At 48.8% G+C, this 14,643-nt stretch overlaps 1 protein-coding gene across 19 annotated transcripts in view; it reads left to right on the top strand.

Annotated features, from left to right (window-relative positions):
• The window catches only part of RGS6 (regulator of G protein signaling 6), a 581,147-nt gene that overhangs the window by 472,786 nt on the left and 93,718 nt on the right, over nt 1–14,643 (top strand). For all 19 annotated transcript variants that reach the window (XM_057318706.1, XM_048220080.2, XM_048220081.2 and 16 more), the window contains exons 11-12: nt 1,191–1,289; nt 2,356–2,417. In XM_057318706.1, the coding sequence (XP_057174689.1) occupies nt 1,191–1,289; nt 2,356–2,417 (161 nt within the window). The remainder of the gene's footprint in view (nt 1–1,190; nt 1,290–2,355; nt 2,418–14,643) is intronic.

Genomic DNA, 14,643 nt, shown 5'->3' with positions numbered 1-14,643 from the left:
ATGTAGCTAGATCATCCAAATTCGAATCACCACGGTACCCAGCTGTCAGTGGGCCAACAATCATTGATTTGTGTTTCACTCTCTTGCAAGGGGCCATGGTCATGGCATACTCAAGGGTGCCACACTCAGCCTGCCCCACGGCTGGTATATCCCAACTTCACCGCGGCACCAAGGACCATATTGTGGGAGAATACGTCTGTCCCCATAATATTAATTTCAAAAGGTTAGAGATGTGCCCCCCCCAGACATTCCTATTTCTTGTAATGACCAATGCTCTCATTTTCTCAAACACACACACACATACACACACACAATATGACATAAATATCAACTTCTTGAATCTTATTCTTTACTGAGATAGCTATGCCCTAGTGGGTATTAGCCTTTATGACGTTAGTCTTAAAACATCCTCATTTAATCTTTAAGGGCCCCCTAATTCTAATACTCCAGAATTTCGTGGACCTCACACCCACTCTATCTGAGCTCTTCTTGATTTTATAGATCTCAGCTACACATTGCATAGTTGTCAGGGTTTCATTTCATTCCCAAAGCAAAGATTGTCTTTCATCTGTCTCCAGCACAAGGGAATGCTTAAGAAGCAGCCATAACATGGGGAGAAACTGAGGCCAGAAAGCTGTTTGGCTGAAAAAGAAAGAATCCGAAACCCTGCCATCTCAAATCTGTACCAGATGAGCATGTCATCTGCCAGGGAACAGAAAATCTAGAGAGGATCTTTCATGCATAACTTTTAACAGTTGTTCTTGAACTTTCTTGTGCCTCAGAATCACCTGGGCCATTTGATAAAAGTACGGGTCCCCAAGCCCCACCCACAAAGACTCTGATTCGGTAGGTCCGAGGTGGGGCTCAGCAATGTGCACCTTTACCGAGTACCCCCAGATGATTCTTTGCAGATGGTCTATGGACCATATTTGGAGACACACTGATATTCAAGGGACTGTTGCTGCTTAGTGAGAGGAAAGATCTTCTAACAGTGGTGGCCCAAAGACGGGCCAAGCTGCCTCGAGAGGAAGAGGTCCCCTCACTGTAGAAGTTTGCACAGAGGCTGATCCTTTATTGTCAGGATGTCACAGAGGGGACTGGAAGCATCAAAAGAGCTCTTGCAGTACCTGCCCCTAAGGCTCCCTGCAACTCTGAGGGTGCGTGATTCTATCTTCTTGCTTCTCCTCTAGTCAGTGTATGGCGTGACTGAAGAGTCCCAGTCGCAAAGCCCCGTGCACATACCCAGTCAGCCAATCAGGAAAACTACAAAAGAGGACATCCGGAAACAGGTGAATGAATTGACTACTACACTCCTGGGAGGAGACATGACCAGTTTGAAAACCCTTTGAATGCTCACCTCTGAAGGCTGAGTGAGCTTTGAGTTCCTGGAAACCACAGTGGAACCCAGCTGTGGATGACTTGAACCTCTGAGTGCTGTGTGCGAACAACCCACGGAAGCTTGAGAGGAAAAAATCTCCACCGAGTTCCCCCCGCAGTTAGTAGAGAAGGACGTAAAGGAGTTATCCCAATGGCTCGGGGTGCCCACAGAATGCTGTGGGGGCTGAAGGGGGGAGGGACAGATGTCATGGAGTCCTTAAAATTGTAATGCACTTACAGAGTAAGCCAGCCCAGAACCAACGACTTTATTGCTGTGATTCAAAAGGCAAGTTTACAAATAAAGAAAGCCCCACTCTCAGTGCCACGTCAGCATTATCTGGTTCAATGTTGTCTTCCTTCATGATGAGAAGCTAACTGGTCAACCCAGGTCAGCAGACAATGGCGAATTACATTACTCCTTTCTAGGGTTCACTGGCAATGAAGTAACTTTAGGGTCTTTCCATTATGTTTCACTGGCTTCTAGAGGGAAACCCAAAGGTGCCTGCCCTTGACACGTTTATTTGGGGCGGGGAAGAGGAAAGAAATGTATGTGAAGTCGCTATTTGAGGATCTAGTTGCGTCCACCAAGCGCATGGTGGGTGAGACGTAGGTGTGCAGCGGGAAATCACTGGAAATTAGTACAACCAGTTATTTACGGTGCCTGTAAAGTGTTGCTAGTCTTTGTAGGATATACACCACTGCCTTTAAGTTTGCAATCACTTTTGGGAGTCGAGACTCGGGCTACAGCACAGTACAGGAGAATATTAGCACAGGCTAAATTGTGGAGTGTGATTCCTGAGTGTGGTGGGAATTTCCAAAAGGGCCAGTGATTGTTGGAATGCAAAGCTGGAGGGTTGGCAAAGCCTGGCCAGAGATGCTGTTTGAATATTGATGGAAATACAAGGTTTGGGTTCATGGGGTAAAAGGGGGGGGGGGAGTCAAGTTTGGTCTTAACACTTCTGTTCTCTCTTTCCCCAGATAACATTTTTGAATGCACAGATTGACAGACATTGTTTAAAAATGTCCAAAGTGGCTGAAAGGTATGTTTCCCCCTCAATAATATTGCTGCTTTCTTCTAATTGAACGGAGGAGAAATGTTACGGGGTCATGGCTAACAAGTACGCACCCCACCGAGAGGCAGACCAGAGTCATTTCTTAAACTGATGAGTGAAAAAACCACAGGCCCCATGTGAGTACAGCTAAGACAGCAGACCTCCCTTGAGTGATGTCAAGAAATGTTTTGCTGCTGAAGGTTTTCAGGGGGTGGCCACGGGGCCTTGTCAATCCAGGAAGAATGTCCTTAAAAGCTACATAATGCACTTTTGCCTTCAGCCTCTTGATTAATTCAAATGGAATTGCTCCCTTTTCAGCTATAAAACGCCCAGATTCACTTTATAGGGGGGTGGAAATGATGTGTGCCCTTCGAGGTGCTGGCCGCACACATAGGAGGGGGCCGGGCCATCAGGAGGCATTCCACCTCCACACGCCATCAACCACAGAACTGCAGCAAATCAACTGTAAAGAAAATATTTGGCACCTCCAGTCTGGCTTCCTCGGGAGCGTTTGTGCGACAGTCTGCACCCGTAGCTGCTTCCCTCCCACCCCGTTAATGCAGGGGAAACTCCATTTTGTCAACTAAATGGTCTGCTTTTTGAATCCTCAGTGAAAGGAAGAGACCACCTGGGGAATCCGTGATGGAATACATCTGATCGGACAGTCCCACGCTGAACGTTTGTTCATCCATATGCTACTGTTTAAGCGACGACCAATATCGGAGGGATCAAGGGCTTAAGCTGGGTCTTAGCATCTGCTGGATATCAGTGTAAAGTGGGTCCTTTAAACCCAGCTCACACAGAGGGCCTTTCCCTGCCGGCCCCCAGGTTGATCTGTAAACTCTTTCTAGATAAATAACAACAAATCGAGGCAAAGAAAATCCCACTCCCAAACCCAAAGTCCTAAATGAACACCCTGTGTTCAGGGGGGCCAAGGACAGCCCTGGATGTGGGCTGGCATCTCTGTCTATTCCGGGACTCGCTGGTAATGTCCCTATTGACATTCTGGGCAGTCCTGTGCATTTTAGCAGCATTCCCGACTTCTACCTACCAGATGCCAAAACTCACCTCACAATCATGACAGTCAAAAATGTCTTCAGACATCATCAAACATTTCCGGGCAGGGCCATGAGGGAGGCAAAATCGCCCCAAGTAAGAATCACCGAGATTCCCATTTTCCCCAACACCAGCGCTCCGGAAGGTGGCCGGTGGCTGGAGCTCAGCTCACACTTTGACACAAATTACTGTGGAGTCGGGGCCACCGCTCACTCTGCCAGCCCCGGGGCTGCCTCCCCCGACTGTCATGATGTGGGGCTTCCCAAGTACCAGGCTCTAAAGTTGCTTTTCCGATCTCGCTGTGGTTGCCTTTGTCCCAGAGAATGCCCATAAGTGAGGTAGCAGGATGACCTTGCCTGCGTTGGTACCGTAGCCTGTAAGGGACTCCGGGCTTCTTTGTCTGCGCAAGGGGGCCAGGAATGGCTGTCCTCGTGTGCTGGGAGAATCAGTGCTCGTGACACCTTGCCTTCGAAGGGCACGTGAGAGTTTGCAGTCCTAGGAGAGCATGTGGGGGGAGAGGGGAGAGGGACGGGAGCATCTTTCCTTGGGTCAAGTCGTTCAGGTCCAGTGGTTTTGAGCAGACAGTCCAGGCAGGGATGGCTTCAGAGTGGGGTTTCCCAAACCCTAGCTCTGGGGGTTTGGATCCGGTGACTCCACATGATCCAGAGGAGCCGGCATTTTGCAAGTGGACTGAGCAGGGCTCCGAGGATTCGGGGAAACCACTGACCTGAGAGCTCACAGGAGAAGGGGCACCCAGCTTGGTCTGACCTCTGCGGCTATGGGGCAAGAGCCTGAACCAGTCAGCCCAAGGAAGCCCACTGACCCCTGGCTGGTGTGCTGGGGCCTGAGGCCAGGCAGGGAGACAGTCCAGTGGGGTGGGGAGCCTGGCAGGGCCTGGTGTGTGTTTGTTTGTTTTCCGCTGTCAGGGAGGGTCCCCCCCCCCCCCCCCCCCCGGCACCATCTCATTATGCCCGAGAGGCTGCTCCACTGGCACCGGAGGGACTATTCCAGCCCGCCACTCCTCACTCCCAGCTCGAAGCTTCGGGAGTCTCCGCCCAGCAGAGACTGGATTTTATTCCCAGCAGCAGTAACTGGCAACTTTTCAATGTGACACAAGGGTTTTTCATTAGAAGCGCAAGGAAACTCCCAGATAGAGAGCAGGAGGGAGAGGAGACGGGTGTGAGCTGGAGATAAAGCCGCCTGGAGCCTCTGCCTGTCAGCGGCTCGGCGTGGGCGGGGACGGGGAGGTGGTGCTGGCAGCCGGCCTTGGGTGCACTGCTCTGCTCACCGGAGCTGAAAGCTGCGCTGTCTCAGGTGGGCGCACACACCCCCGTGCCGGGGCTGCTGTCCCTGGGCCCGCGGCAGGTGACGGGTGTAATTAGCCGTCAGATGAAGGACCTCATCCCCCTGAGAACAGGCACCTGTCATTCAGTTCCCCACGAGCTGATGCTGGGAAGAGGCGTCAGGACTGGTGATGGGCTCAGGGTTGTGGTCAAAGGTTGTGGCCACACCCAGCCAGCAAGGGAATAAGGACACTTGCCTACGGAAGGAGCAGAGCAGAACGATTTAGGGGATGGGTGTGGAGCCATCCCTCCGGGCTGGGATCCTGCCTCTGCTATTGTCTAACTGTGTGACCTTGGGCAGGTAGCTTTATCTCTCTGTGCCTCTGTTCTACTCCTTTAAAGGAGAGAGTGCAGTACAGTTAATGAGTTCATCCAGGACCCGAGCTTCACCCAGTCCTTGGCACTTACTACATATGCAGTGAATATGAACCATTATTTTTATCACTTTCCCCTGTGGTGCTTAATGGTGTCTTGGAAAGGAGCAGACTTCAGGTACATGGAACAGAATGAACGGGATGTACGGTGTTCAGAGGAAGCAGCAAAGGGCAAGCCTAGGAGTGAAGCTGGTCCTGAAGAAGGCAGCTTTGTGCGGTTGCAGTTCCCCCGCCCTGTCTCTTTTCAGTCCGCTGCAGAGAGCCCTGCGGGCCACCCACGAAGGCTGGCCCTGCCGTCCACGTCTGTGTGTCTGCCCCTGGCTGCCTCCCGTGGCACCACTAGTCTGGCACCTCTGAGGAAGGAAGGGCCAGATGGGAAGAGTTTGGTTATTCTGTGCAGATCTTCTCCGGTCATCCCGGTTTCAATCTCACTGTCCCATTGTCACCATGAGTGGCTGAAGGCCAACATCATGGCCACAAAACTCCATTTCCCAGCATACGCTGCCTTTTGGCCCTGGAAGAGTCCTATCAAAGATGTTGCCCGATTTTTGCTTCAGATAGTGGGGTCCCTGCACACACAAGTGAATTTCCCAGATAAATAACGTTTCACACCTTAAGCTTTTTATGTTAACTATTTTAAATAAGAATATTTTTCTTTTTTTTTTTTTAAGGTTGATTTATTTAGTAGAGAGAGACAGAAAGGGGGGTAGTGAGAAAGGGGGAGAGAAACTCCAAGCAGACTCTGTGCTAAGCACGGAGCCTGACGCAGGGCTCGATCCCATGACCCTGAGATCATGACCTGAGCCAAAACCAAGAATCACGTGCCCAAGTGACTGCACCACCCAGGTGTCCCCAAACGAGAATCTTTCTTAAGTACGGCTCATGCGCTTGCCTTCTTAAAGAAAGGACACTGTTTATTTCAGTTAATTATACTGCGCTTCGAAACCACCAGTGATCAGGGTCTTACGAAGGCCACAGACTGCTTCCCTTTCCCCAAACAGCCCCAGACCATTCCAACCTTGGAGTCTCTGTTTCTGCGTTTTTCGTTGTTTGGTTGGTGGCTTGTTTTCTTGTTCCCCGTCAACAAGCTGTAGCAGACCAGGTGTTTCAGTTAGATATCGCTGAGTAATAACCGACCTCAAAACCTAGTGGCTTCCAACAGTGGGCCTTTGCTCACGATTGGGTGCCAACCGGCTCCGCTGGGCTCGGGCTTGTGTCTGTGTGCAGCCAGGGACTGGGGAGGCAGCTCTGTGACCTTGGCCGGGCTCTCTCACACGCTTGGCTCCAGCCGGGGTCCGGTGCTCTCCCTCACACAGTCTCTCTTCCTCCGGCGTGTTTGACCTCGCTCACGTGGGAATCGCAGAATTCCAGGAGAGAGAGTAGAAGCAGGCAAAGCCTCTTAAGGACTTGGAACGGACTCTCTGTCACTTCTGCTGTATTTTATTGGCTAACACATGTACAAGCCCAGACCATATTCAAGGGCTGGAGAAATAGACTCGTTTCTAAATTGATCTACCATACCAGGAGATCAAATGACCAAGTCCCTTAGCCTTGGTCCTAAAGCAAGAGTCAAGAGTCTTTTCCAAGGGGTGTGCTCTTCTGAATGCCTCAAGGCAGAGGGTTTATGTCATCGTAGCCTCGGCTCAGAGGCCCTTTAAGTCATATATCTCACCTGTGTTCCCGCAATAGTGGAGATTGCCAAATAATTGAGGTCTTACCGTCCTTGGCCAGGGTCCTCAACAGAGCCCCTTTTTTATTCACTCAAGCCGTACAGCACTTGACAAACCAATTTGGGAATGCAAAACTGTATACATTTTAGTTCCAAGTGGTCTGAAAAGTCTCTACGTTTTGCAGGGTTTCTGCAGAGATTTCCCCCCACTCCCAGTGCACTGAGCTATGCCCAGTCACTGCAGGAGTCACACCGCACTGCCCCACCCAGAGAGATCGAGTTGTCTCAGTCCCTATCCGCCTGTGTACTTGGCTGTCCTTACCCTCTCCCTGGGAGCCATTTGTGCCTCACAGCTGACTGCTGAATTGATTTTTTACGTCGTCTGGCTTGCCCATCTCGGGATCACGGCTGCTCTCTGAAATTGGATGCTGGTTCCTTCTCTGCCTCCCAACCCTGCATGATGGTGAAATGTAATTAACGAAATGAGATAAGACAGCAAGGGGCTGGATACCCTAAGGGTTATTAAAAACCTGCAAGGGTGATGGAAGTCCATGAACTTAATGTTTAATGATAGTTTCAGGGAAGGAAAAAAGGGGCCAAAGAGATCATTACAATTTTGCTTTTACACCGTGGGATCCTTGCTTCTTTCTCCCGGCCTACCTTAGATGCCAGAGAAGGAAAGATCAGAGGCAATGGGACAGCCAGGGCGATTGTATCCAGACCCAAACCTAGAAGGGCTGAGATACCTGGCCTGTCATATACTCTTCTTTCAGAGGGGGCTAAATTCACCCTCACATCCCTTCACTCATCCCGCGTTTCTCCATGGAATGTATTTTCTCTTGGTGACCCACAGTTTAGGAGTTCTTTATATTCTCTTTTCCTCACCTTCTCCAACGTGAAAAAATTGGATCAATGAATGAACAAACAAACGAACGAATGGGAGCCAAAAGTTCCTCTTCCCTCCCCGCAGTCTGCTTGCTTTTCCTTTCCCTCTCTCACCAGAGCCTCTTCCTGTCCTGGTTCCCTTTAGGCATCGATTCTAGAAAACCACACCTACAGAGAAAGGGGCTGCAAATACACTCTCCTAGTAACCTTTCCCACACTCCGTTTCCAGGTTCCCTCCCCATTCAAAGGCCCCGATTTCCTGAGCGCTGTAGCGCATTTGCATTCTATCTCTAAAGTGGGAATGACGGTCACTGTCACACTTTACACTCCATGCTTTGCTGTCCCACAGCTGTGAGCCATCCCTCACTGTCCATCTCCCTGGACTCTGTGTCTCCATCTTCTCCCACACCTGCTCTGTGGACCACACTCCATATGTGTGTGTCGCTCTAGGGGTCCCCTCCAGGACCCCTTGACCCATCACTTTTTCCTCCAACGCACCTGTCTTGCTTTTTTTTGTCATATTCTGTACAATTTATAGGAAAACTGTGTCTTTATTTTTTGTTAAGGGAGAGGGGATGAATTCTAAAACTTTTCTCTCAGATTTTTTTAAGTGCTTGGACTAAAAGTTTTCTAAATTCACTTTTTTTTTATTACGTTATGTTAATCACCATACAGTAATTCGTTAGTTTTTGATGTAGTGTTCCACGATTCATTATTTGCATATAATACCCAGTGCTCATTGCTATTAATACGTGCCCTCCTTCATACCCATTACCAGGCTAACGCATCCCGCCCTCCCCTCTGAAACCCTCAGTTTGTTTTCTGGAGTTGATGGTTTCTCATGGTTCGTCTCCTCCTCTGATTCCCCCGCCATTATTTTCCCTTCCTTCTCCTAATGTCCTCCATGCTATTCCTTATGTTCCACATATGAGTGAAACCATATGGTAATTGTCTTTCTCTGCTCGACTTACTTCACTTAGCATAATTCCCTCCAGTTCTGTCCATGTTGATTCACATGGTGGGTATTCATCTTTCTGATGGCTGAGTAATATTCCATTGTATATATGGACCACATCTTCTTTATCCATTCATCTGTTGAAGGGCATCTGGCTCCTTCCGTAGTTTGGCTATTGTGGACAATGCTGCTATGAACACTGGGGTACATGTGCCCCTTCTTTTCACTACATCTGTATCTTTGGGGTAAATACCCAGTAGTGCAATTGCTGGGTCATAGGGTAACTCTATTTTTAATGTTTTAAGGAACCTTATACCAGTTAGAATGGCAAAAATTAACAAGGCAGGAAACAACAAATGTTGGAGAGGATGTGGAGAAAGGGGATCCCTCTTACACTGTTGGTGGGAATGCAAGTTGGTAAATACACTTTTGTTATTTCTCTCCTCTCTAGGTTTATCAAAGGTAGAACCTAATTAACAATCTATATTAATAACCCCCTATTATATATATCCAGTTAGTTGACCCTTGAACAACATGAGTTTGAACTCCATTATACACGGATTTTTTTCAATAAATATAATATAGTACTACAAGTGTTTTTTCTCTTATGATTTTCTTAATAACATTTTCTTTTCTCTGCTTACCTTATTGTAAGAATACAACACATCAGACATATAACATACAAAATATGCATTGTTTATATTATCAGTAAGGCTTTGGTCAACAGTAGGCTATTGGCAGTTAAGTTTTGGGGGAGTCAAAAATTGCACGGATTTTTGACTGCACGGGGGTTCAGTGCCCCAACCCCCATGTTGTTTGTGTTGTTCAAGGGTCAACTGTAATATATATAACATATATATGTCATATATATGAGCTTCCATATATAAAATGTGTGTGTGTGCGTGTGTGTGAGTGAGTGTGTGTGTATAATAACTCACGACTACTGGTCGAAGTTGTCAGAAGCCCTGGCTTTGCTATTACCTCCATGTGAGCCTCGTCTGGTGATCCAGAGAGCTGTTCACTATTTCATGGCACAAGTAGGTACTGAATAATGTTGACTGAATGACTGACCATGGGCTCTACCCTTGGCAGCCAGGTGGTGAATTTCTGCCCCTTTCTGCAAGGAAATGCAAAGGACTATGGGGATAGATTGGCCAGCTCCATACTCACCCAAGAACCAGCTCAAAGCACCTGATGATGGTGGGTAGAGCATTTGTTAATGGTTGGTGTGTCAACATCTTCTAATGATGTGAGAATTTGGCCTTTGATAATAACAACACCATATACTAATCAGAAGGAGGCAGAGATAAGGGAACAAGGAATGTTCAATCTGCTCAATGAGAGATCATGCTCCTAATGGACTTCCTCCAGATTTCCTGTATTTATTTTATCTTTTCCACTTCCTCCTGTGTTAGTCAGCTCAGGTGGTCGTAACAAAATACCACAGACTGGGTGACCTAAACAACAGACATTTATTTTCTCACAGTTCCCGAGGTTGGAAGTCTATGATTGAAGTGCCGGCAGGGCTGGTTTCTGGTGGGGCCTCTCTTCCTGGCTTGCAGATGACCTCCTGCTTGCTGTGTCCTCACATGGCCTTTCCCCTGTGCACACGCGCACACACACACACACACACACACACACACACACACACACACAGATCTGGTGTCTCTTCCTCTCTTTATGACTGAAGTCCTATCCAATCAGAGCCCCATCCCATGACCTCGCTTAACCTTAAGGACCTCCTTAAAGGCCCTATTTTCAAAACAGTCACATTGCAAGGTTAGAGCTTCAACATATGAAATTGGGGGGGGGCACAATTCAGTCTGTCACACCTCCCAACTCTGCTTTGGTGCCACCCACACCCAGCGATCTGTGGACATTGTTGCTTGTGTGCTGTTATGTGCCATCTGTCTGCAAAGCTCTTGCCATGCCTCTCTGCCTCTCTGTTTTCTCTGTGCTTTTCCTGTCCTCTCTCAAGTCTTCCTGCAGTCATTGATGTTGACTTTGGACTCCAGCGGTACTGCTACCTCCCTCATTGCCTGCTGGCCCGTTTCTTTGTCTTTGTATGTCTCCAGGAGACTCTGATATCTTGTCTGTGCACTGCAAGGAAGTGCATGCTCTGGGGGAGAGGAAACCTCTCTGGCTAGTGCTACAAAGGGCTGCCTCCATGAAATCCCCTTCACATTCCCACCACTGTCATTCTTTTTTCAATTCTATTGCTTTGTGGCCAGGCAATAGAACCCCAGTTTGAACCTAGTTCTGCAAAAAGGGGCATCTGCAGACCCACAGAATGCAAGGAGAAGCTGCAGAGTTAAGCTCAGGGAAGGCCAGCAATACCACTAGGCTCAAGAACAGCTGAAGCCAGGGGGGTGCCTGGGTGGCTCAGTCGGTTGAGTGTCCATCTGACTCTTGATCTGGGCTCGGGTCTTGATCTCAGAGTCATGAGTTTGAGCCCCACATTGGGCTCCGCACTGGGTATGGAGCCTACTTAAAAAAAAAAAAATCGCTGGAGCCAGGGCCCCAAACACTTCCGAGGCTCCTTCTTCACCTCTTGTCCTGCTCCACTTTCCACATTGGCCTCATCCTCTTTCATCACAAACAGATGTTAGGAAACAGGACTGCCTCCAGCCCCTGAACTCTGTAACCGCAGTTTCTACACTTGAAGCTAGAGAAAAAGGGTAGTAACCCAGCTTGGGTCAGTAAGGTATCTGTTCCTGGACAGATCAACTGTGGCCAGGTGCAGGGCTTATAAGCACTTGGCCACCCTTAAAGTAGCCCTGGGTACATGTTGGGGTGCAATTTCCAGGAGACGGGTAAGATTGAGCAAGAGCCAGAGACATCTTCTGGGCTAGTTCACCCATTCTGGAGGGCTTCTCCCCACCCAAGAACCTAGCTGCTTCACTCGGACCCCAAGAGACACAGCACGAAGGTCAACCCAACCAAGTACACTCACTGTATTCATCAATGACATTTCTGTCTCCATTTGTACCTCTTTTCACACGTAAGAAATGGCATTGCACAGCCCAGATTCAGACCCAAAGGCCTTGTACTCTCTCTGCATGAAGCTTAGGTCTTATCCCAGGTAACCAACCCTGTGTTCCTTTCCTCTATATGGGGAAGTGTTTGCAAGTGTTAGCTCCTAAGCATAAGACACCTTCAGCCCAGATGAGCAGGGGCAAGGTGAGCCATGCTTGCTCTCACTCCATGCCTTGTGCTGTTTCTGGCCAGGCGCATGGTGTTGAGAAGATTAGGGAAGAGGAGATCTTCTTCCATCTCTTCCTGGGGTGGGGTCTTCTTTCACCTTCTCTCAGTCCTCTGCCACCCCAACTATGGAGTTAACCTTCTCTGCCCTCTCTCTGAGAAGGATCAACCCCGCAAAGCTAGGACAGGATTAAGGCAACAGACTACTAAGAGCCAAAGCCACTCATAGGAAGCTCCAGAAGAAGGCACTTTGCTGTTCCCTGTCTTTTCCATGCAGTGATGGCAAACAGGACACAGGCGAGCATAGCTTCACGAGCACTGAGTTTATTTGATAGGTTGTAACAATGACAATGCAATAAAACATGTTGGTGCCATTCTCAAAAGTCCACGCAGGCCTGGTATAGACATTTTACCTACCACCACACCCTCCGGCAAGTGACTTCACTCCCTACCTTCTGCACAAATGCCTCTCAAATTACCTGTGGAAGACAGAATCATAGTCGCTCAAAGCCCAGATCCTAATCCCCACAATCTGTAAATGTGTTAGGCATTTGGGGGGATTAGGCAAAGGGGGGTTTGCAGATGGAACTAAGGTTGCTAGTTAGTTAACCTAACATAGGGGATTACCCTGGATTATCCAGTGGGCCCAGTGTAACCAGGAGAGTCCTTGTGTAGACAAGGGAGGCAGAAGGATCAGTGTCAGAGTGACGCAGTGTAGGCCAGCCTTGGCCAGGCATTGCTGGATTTGAAGAGGGAAGAGGGCCAGGAGCCAAGGAATGTGGGACACCACTACCAGGGGGAAAAGGCAAGGAAATGGATTCTCCTCTTGAGCCTCCAGAAGGAACTCGGTCCTGCTGACACCTTGATTTTAGCCCCACAAGGTCCATTTCAGACTTCTGACCCTTAGAACTATAAGGTCATACATTTAACACTTTTTTAAGCCACTAAGTATGTAGCAGTTAGTTATAGCGGCTGTAAAAAACTAATACACCATTCAATCTCTCTCTTCCTCTTGGAAACTCAAGATCTTCCTTTCTAAATTACCTTTAAAATTTTCCCAGTTTCAGGGCCTCTGGGTGGCTCAGTTGGTTAAGCATCCAACTCTTGATTTCGGCTCAGGTCATGATCTCAGGGTCGTGAGATCGAGCCCTCCATCGGGCTCTTTGCTCAGTGGGGAGTCTGCTTGAGATTCTCTCTCTCCCTTCCCCTCTGCACCTGCCTCCCTCCCTGTCTTAAAAAAAAAATTCCAAGTCTCTTGCTTGATCAGAAGGTCCTGGTGTAAGCCCTGTCTAATTCTGATGGTTCAGTCAGTACATCCCACTTCTACCACTAAAATATTACATTCACAATGCACATGCCCATACAATTTTACTGTTTTCTTTACAAAGCCTCTAACCAACTTGATTTATGTAGCTGTACCTCTTCCAATACAACAAATTCCCCTGCTGACCAAGGCTGCCCATCACTGGCGCTGGGTGACTGATTAGTGATCATTCTGATTTGAGCTCTGTTGCTTCGGTACAGATTGTCGTGCATTTCTGTAGGGAGTTCTTGCCCCTCTCTTCACATGTTCTTCCACGCATATCTAGGGTTCTGTCTGAACGCTGCACTGAGAAGGCATGATGTGGGGCGAAGCCATAGCAACAACTTCAGTCACACTTAATGCCGGTTGCATAGTCCTATCTTGGGCTCTTAACTTCAATGGTTACAAAATCTGTCCTTGGGCTCTCGACCACTTCTCTTGAACCAACATTACCGTTAATCTCACCACCTCTCCTCCACCCTCTGAAGGCATCCCCAAATTTCTCTAAAAGAGACCTGGCTGTGAGCCCGTGTTTCATTACAGCTTACATCCTCCTAGCTGCTCCCTGGCCCTGTAAGGTGCTGCTGCCTCGGGCTGGTCAGCACGGCCGCTATCTTCACTGGCAATGAATAACAGGCCACCAACCGGCAGGCTCCCCGAGTGCCCAAGTACTCAGAATTCTCACCCAGCCTTTCCTGAGCCTCCCCTGCCTCCTCTCATCCCAGGCACTCCTGATGGGCTCCATCCAGGAACCTAGGTGTGGCATGGCCGGTCAGACCTGCCTTCACCAGATAAGGTGTGGCCACGTGGCAGATCTCATAAAACAACCTGGGGAGGCAGCTGGTAAAACCTCCAGCCTGTCTCGTGGAAATCTGAGGAGGGGTAAGGAAGGCAGGGGAGGAAGTTTTGTTTTTCCATCCCTATGTATTATTTGTGGGAAATCCATTTCTGGTTGAAAAAAAAAATCCCCCATAGCTTGAAATTAACTAGTTAGAAGACCACCCCCCTCACAGACACACACACCCTTTGCCTGGGGCTGCTCCGGTAGAAGTCTTTGATTGGAGATTGGGGCCACTGGAGGCTGAGGTCATTGGAATGGCCAGGGGCAGACATTCTGGGAGACAAAGGTGTCACCGCTAAGGAGAGCCCCATGGACTACACCCACCATCTGAAATTCTGAGAATTACGTGGATGCCCAAGTACAGCATAATCAGGAAAGCCCCAGCACCTCATCAGGACTCAGACACCTCGCACGTGGCCCATCGTCCCGGAAACAGGATTGAGGTTACCAGTGGCTGGTTAGTTTTTGTGCCGATCTGAGTGAAGGAGTCCGGGGGTCAAGTGTGCCCTCTCCGGCCTCATGCCTGGATTGTTCCACATTTCCTATAGGGGGTTGAATAGTGGCCCCCAAAAGGGTATGTGCAAGTC

This window comes from Ursus arctos, unplaced genomic scaffold (assembly GCF_023065955.2).
Source record: "Ursus arctos isolate Adak ecotype North America unplaced genomic scaffold, UrsArc2.0 scaffold_25, whole genome shotgun sequence".
NCBI lineage: Eukaryota > Metazoa > Chordata > Mammalia > Carnivora > Ursidae > Ursus > Ursus arctos.
The sequence above is the reverse complement of the archived record's forward strand: the minus strand, read 5'-3'. Positions and strand labels throughout refer to the sequence as shown.